Source organism: Eleutherodactylus coqui, chromosome 3, assembly GCF_035609145.1.
Source record: "Eleutherodactylus coqui strain aEleCoq1 chromosome 3, aEleCoq1.hap1, whole genome shotgun sequence".
Classification (NCBI taxonomy): Eukaryota; Metazoa; Chordata; class Amphibia; order Anura; family Eleutherodactylidae; genus Eleutherodactylus; species Eleutherodactylus coqui.
The window spans coordinates 79,681,313-79,687,918 of record NC_089839.1 but is presented as its reverse complement, the minus strand read 5'-3'; the positions used below and the strand labels follow the sequence as shown (position 1 = coordinate 79,687,918).

Genomic DNA, 6,606 nt, shown 5'->3' with positions numbered 1-6,606 from the left:
CTGATGAGGGACAAATACCCCAAAACAACTGTCTATGTATAGATTCTGGCTTTCAATTCCCAGTCATTGTTACAAGGCTTGTATAAAGAGTCTAATATTGACTTGCAGGAATGCTGACTTCCAGTAGGTGGCACTGCAGAGGTATTGTTCCATCTCTCTTATTTGCAACTATACTAATCTCACTAGACCGGGAGCTACTGGATGGTTTGCTCACATAACATATCTACAGATGACCTCTCATCAAACACAAGTGTAAACCGATACAGCAAGGGATTTTACATCAGTAGTAAAGGAATGGCCTAGAATGTGAGTATATTAAGGATGAATTCACATTTAGCTGATTTAATGAGGCTCTTGTCCCAGATTTGGTGTAGATCAGTAACCGGTTTCACCTTTTCAGTTAAATTCAAATCGAAAGGGTGAAATCTGCACCAAAATCTGTGACGAAATCTACAATATGTAAACACATCCCAAGAATAATATTTTAGTGTTCCGGACAGTTTTAAATGTTTGGGTTTTTTTTTATCTATGGAAAACCCCTTTTGACTAGTTCTGTAATTTTACTACTGTCCTTTATATTGTGGAACGGCTTCTAGTGCAATGAATACGTCATCGGGAGTCTTTGGGAGAGTCTTGCTTCTAATTTCTAGATAATGCTTTGAGCTAGGAAATTAGTAGACAAGTCACAGAATCTCAAGGTCCGTGTATTAGTTTCAAATGGTCAATGAGGCAAATAGAAGCTGCCGTAGACCCAGCCATGAATTGATGAAGCTGTAAGAGGAAGTGGCCCGTTCCACATCAGTGTCCGGCAGCTCATCTTACTTGTGCGGTGTGCTTCTAAAGAGGCAAGCCATTTTCTCAGCAAAGGATCAGTGCTCTAGAGTCAGTAGCCCACACGGTAGCAAGGTAAGAACACATTACACGCATTTATTGAAAACCTAAAGGCACCAAATATATATTTTGCTTGGAATCAAGGCTGCTATCTCTGGACTATAAGACCACGATTGGGAAAAGGACCAAGGCAATAGGATCGGTCATTGGACATTCTGGATCAGAACACATCCAGGCTGATGTTCTTTGGCTTGGTGAGTTTGTCCAACATTCCTTGCCCCAACTTGGAGGCAAAGAGTGAGGAGATCTGCTCAGTTCCGCTCTTCATCGCCAGGTCATACGCTGTCATACCTTTATCGTTTTTCTTTTTAATACTTGCATTACACCTGGGTAAAAATAAGAACTGCTGTAAAAATCTGAACATGATAGATTTCATGTATGAAAACCTTATTGGAGAACAAAAGGACATAAACGTATCTAGACATGACTATCCAGCAATTCTTCACCTGCAGTAGGTAATGGTATTGAGCTCGTTCACACATGTGGCTTTGGTATGAGCTTTCAGCATGGATCTCTAACTGAAATGCCATACCTAAAATACTGCTATATCCATGCAGATTTTAGAATGTATGTTGCTGTGATACCCCATAAATGTGGTAAATGGGATTACTACTATGTGTTTTATTGAGGCCCGTTGGCGTGGCTCAATAAGACAATATGGCCCTTGGGCCAGAAAAAGTTTGTTTCCCTGTGCTCGGTCTAGAGGCTTAGTGTCAACTCTTACCCTAGTAATGCTTCAATACATTTCTTCCTGTCCAAGCCAAGCAGGACGGCCTCATGTAGAGCAGTATTGTTGTGCCTGCAAGAAAGATAAGACATATTAGATCATTCACTTGGGCCTAATGGAGGGCTGGACAAAAAAAAACCCTGCTCAAGATGTAAAAAGCTGGAACAAGTAAAAATATTGGCAGTAACTGTTCATTATATGGCCTAAAATAGGAGGAGATTTTGAAAATTTTGAGTATTTTACATATAATCTCTTTCAAAAAGGGGCACAAGATGCCTAGCTAATTCTGCTACTCAACATCACACACAAGATAACAGAACAGGGGCTATAACTTGCATAAAAGGAAGTCCAAGGGTAGGTTGACACGTTGCATATTTTGGGGCGGATCTGTACCAAAAAACAGACCAAAATCTGCACCATTTGAATTGAAGGGGTTAAGTTTCCTGCAAATCTGTTGAAAATGCCACAACAAAATCCACATTTTGCAGCGGAATTTCGTATGGACTTTAGTGTGGAAATTCGGCACCATTTCCGCTATGTGTGAACGTATCCAAAGAGAAGACTTGTAGGCTGTTCGCTCGTGGATTATTATGCAATGATATGTTTGGTTACCTAGTTATGCCTAGGAAAGTACAAATAACCAAGGGGAAGCTACTGTACAAGGAAATCTGCTATGAAAGCAGGCTCCTTAGACAGCAGTGGGCTGTTAGTAAATGCCCCTCCCTCTTTTTAGATTGTGTTTTTTTTTTTGTAAGTTTTCTACTTTAGGCCTCCTTCACACGGGCGACACCGCATCCCCGCGAGAAAATCGCAGCGATAGCGCATCGCTGCACTGTACAATATCGCTGCGATTTTCTCGCAGCAATGCCGCGATTTTGTAGCGCTACAAAATCACGTGACTTTATACCATCTGCTACTGTCAAAGTTGCATCGCATGCAAACCGCGTTTTCGTGCGATGCAACAGAGAGGAAGGCTCCATAGAGCAACATGGGCTACAAAACCTCACATGTCGCGGACATATTGCCGGACCTCCGTTTGTGTGTCGTTTTGTAGCATGCTACAAAACATCTCATGTGTGAAGGAACCCATAGGAAGCCATGGGCTTACATATATGCAATTTGTAGCATCGTAGCAATGCTACAACATCGCGTGACTTTGTCGCCCGTTTGAAGAGGCCTTATAATGATATTTGGTAAAATGGGAAACACAAGAAAATCTGATAACAAGTTTTGTTTGGGACTTTTTTCTGTCATGAGTCCAATTAATGTTATTAAAGTATAGGTGGAGCCACAAGTACTTACGGTCCAGACTGCTGATCTATATCCGCCCCTTTCTGAACCAGGACTGGTACAACTTCATGATGGCCATTCAGGATGGCCGCCGTCAGTACTGGGCGGTCTTCGTTATTACAGCAGTTAGGATCTGCTCCCTGCAAATAATGTTCAATTTGAGAAATAAATTAGCAAGACCTTATTTATCCCTTCATTTATATGTCAATCAACAATTAAAGGGACTCCAGCGCCCACTTTCTGAATCACCAATCCCTCTGCCCTGTCTAGTTCTGCCTGAAAATACTTGCATCATTTGGCTGATATGAGCATGGAAGCACCTCTGTTTGTGCATTCCTATAGTATATGTATGAATACACGTTTTTAACCTTCATCTGGTTCCATTTGGAAACTGATAAAGGACAGATGTGCCATAATCGTTTCCCACAAGCCACAGTGATAAGAATCCTGCAGAATTCCCATTACCACCTATGGATGTGAACAGAAAGGCTAGCCTTACTAACAAGGCATGTTTATACAGAAGGTGAAACCACTTACAACTCTTAACCAATAGTTAGGAATGGAAGAAAATGGGAACATAATGTTATTGTTAGGCCTCATTTACACGGGCGTATTTGAGCTTTATATCACATGTGTAATATGGAGAGCTGAAACTCCGTTTATTTGCATTGGACAAGTGTTCTTCACGCTTGTGCATGCTCTATTTTGGTTCGTATTACAGACAGAAATAGCCCATAAAAGTCAATGCGGTTGCGTAAATGTGAGTAATACATGCATATTTAGGTTAGTTTCACTTAAGCGTTTTATCGTGCTTATTTCAGATGGGCAATTTTACGGCGCGTAAAATCAACTGTCCGTAAAAGATAGCGCGTATGGTGCACATTCCGGACGATTTTATGCGCAACCGGAAAAGATAGACTTGTGCTATCTTTTGCAGGAATAAGCTGGCATTCCCATAGACTCCTATGAGAGCCATCAAGAAAGGGAAGGGGAAAAACAATGGGCAATACCGGAGGTTTTTCTTAGCGCTGCAAGGATTGAGTGCACACAATGCAAATGAGTATGAAACCAGTGAAAAGCATTGGTTTCCTAATCATAGGTTTTCTTGCAATGCGAGGGTGAGTGAAAACGCTAGTGGGTTGGAGCCCTTAACAACGTTTTTCATGGCACAACTCCTTTACAGTACATTTCAGAAATTATTTTTTTCAGCTCACAAATATACACGGCAGAAATAAATATGGTGTGAATATAATATAGCACTACTGACCCAACATCAGAGTGGATCGCAGGGGTTGGACTCCCAGTCATTAAGTTATTATGCCACATACTGTATGCTTAAACTCCTATGAAATACTCTGATTTATGTCAATAGTCCAAAATAAATTGATCCGATAATTGTTAAAGAGGTCAAGTATAACAGACTGGAAGATGGCTGTGGATCAGACACTGCCAGATCCTGCAAGCCTCCGCTTCACCTGGATTCCAACAGCAAGTGTTAGAAACAACCTGTGTATTCCAGCTTTATTTCAATTCCTTCTATATACCTCATCCAAGAGCTCCTCGACCACAGCGATCTTCCCATCTCCCTTTGGTCCAACTTCCTTTAGAAGCTTACGATCCTCAGCCTGTGAAGTATTTAAGAAAGTGGACATGGCCAATGATTTGGTGGTTTATGATACTAAAGGAAAGAAATGGTGCAACATGCTGGCACAAGTTAAACTTAAAGTTGGTCTAAAAGTAAGCTCTCAAAATGCAATACGCAAAAGAGCTCACCAACATCATACAATATATCCACCCAGCCCCTTGGCATACGGGGTGCCTTGGACAGCTGCCGGTAATCTGCACAGGAGTACAAGTACAAAGAGAAACCAAGTCCAGCCCCGCCAATAAAATCACTTCTGTATTGTTCCATTGTAGAAAAACAGTATATAAGGTCCATGGTGTCTAAACCAGATGTGGTTCGAGCTCTTGTTCACAACATAAAATAAAGTGAGCACACACTTCCATTTAAAAACCACAAGGGCAGTCTGGTAATTAACATATGGGTGTTAGGTTGATTTCACATCTGTGTTCGGGAAGCATGAAAGGGGAATTCCACTGCCAAATGGCTCCATCTTTGGATGGAACCAAACAGCGCCAGATGAACTCTATTGACTACAATAGGGTCTGCCCACTTTTCATCTGGCTGCCCAGTTTTTCTTCCAGTATTTTGAGCCTGATCTGTGATAGGGTACTAGTGTAATATGTCTCCACCGGAAGTATGGGTGCAGACATCAGTTGGCTAGGCTGAGTTACATGGGATGGGCCGATGCTCTGCACACAGCTCCCCAGAAACAAATGTATTGGCTCTCCCCGCAGACAGCTCACACATCCTCTTGCCCTCCTACTCCTGGTCCGGTACTGGTGTCCTATGTCGACACCGGAAGCTAGGGGTTGATCGGGGTAGAGCTGGAGGTAATGCCCTGGTCACGCCCCAAGCTGATGATTGGCTCCTGGTCTCTGCTGTGTCCCGTCCCGTCCCGTCCCCACTGTTATTTGAGCCGGGTAACAGGCTCCTGCTTTGTGTGGCTGTGCCGTCTTCAGCCCTGGACCTTCAGCTCCTGCATGCCGCTCCCTCCGGGCGGCCAGCTGTGTGCCACAGACAGCGCTCTTCCTCCTGGCCGGCCAGTTACTTGCTGGCTGACAATCGGCTGCTGCTGCTGTTTTGTGGGGGGCTGTCCCGTCTTGAGCCCCGGCCCCTCCAGATGGTAACCCTCTACCGTTGCCACCGGGGAGAGTGATAGCGGGGTTGGGTGTGGACATGGGAGGCCGGTGGGTGGGGGGAGGGGAAGGAGAGTGACACTGGGGTTGGTACAGAGGCTATTAGCCTGTGCTCTGTGAAGGCTTCATTAACATACATAATTGGCATTTTAGTAGCTGAGAAGCTACTTGAATACCAATTATTTTTTATGCAAAATAATCGCTCAAAGCTGTCGCTCAAACTGTCCTTTGAGAGATCTTTGAGCGATTATCTGCTTGTGTAAATGGGCCTTTAGGGAGAGGCTGGTATTAGAGTTAGGTATTGTTGAGTTGTCATTTCTGTTTTCATCAACCATTATCTGACTGACATCATTCCTCATTTGATTTTGTTCATGTCATGTATTGATGAGTCCCTTGACCTGTATTTGTGTTTTCTATTGGTGTTGATACATGCTTCACATAGTCGTTCTTTTGACTTCAGGAATGGAGATGCCAACACAGCTTTATTGGATTTGGGTATCATTCCCCAGCTAACCATTTTAGGCCTCATGTCCATGGGGACAGATCTGCAGCTAGTCACCCGCACGCGTGATCCGCGCCCCATAGGGATGCATTGGACACCCGCAGGTAATTAAATACCTGCGGATGTCATTTTTCCTTGAGGCGCGGATTGCGTGTGCGGGAAAACACCCGCAGCATGCTCCATTTTAGTGCGGGTCTCTCGCGGGGACGGCTCCCGCAGGCTTCTATTGAAGCCCATGGAAGCCGTCTGGATCCACAGCACACCCGCAGCTGAATTCCTGCTCTCCGATGCGGGAGAGCAGGAGTTCAAAAAAAAGAAAAGAAAGAGTGCACGGCGCATGCACGCGGCATGCTGGCGGCGGGCCGAGCACATCCACCAGGCCGAAGAAAGAAGATCCGTCCGCGACGGACGGGAACCCGCAGCGTCCAGACAGGTA

The 6,606-nt window shown here is 44.2% G+C and overlaps 1 protein-coding gene across 2 annotated transcripts in view; it reads right to left on the bottom strand.

The window, feature by feature from the left end:
* Positions 1–902: 902 nt before the first annotated feature.
* The window catches only part of DZANK1 (double zinc ribbon and ankyrin repeat domains 1), a 46,333-nt gene continuing 40,629 nt past the window's right edge, over positions 903–6,606 (bottom strand). For both annotated transcript variants that reach the window (XM_066595773.1, XM_066595775.1), the window contains exons 18-21: positions 4,453–4,533; positions 2,921–3,048; positions 1,616–1,690; positions 903–1,217 (exon numbers count right to left, since the gene is read on the bottom strand). In XM_066595773.1, the coding sequence (XP_066451870.1) occupies positions 1,052–1,217; positions 1,616–1,690; positions 2,921–3,048; positions 4,453–4,533 (450 nt within the window). In that variant the 3' untranslated portion in view covers positions 903–1,051. The remainder of the gene's footprint in view (positions 1,218–1,615; positions 1,691–2,920; positions 3,049–4,452; positions 4,534–6,606) is intronic.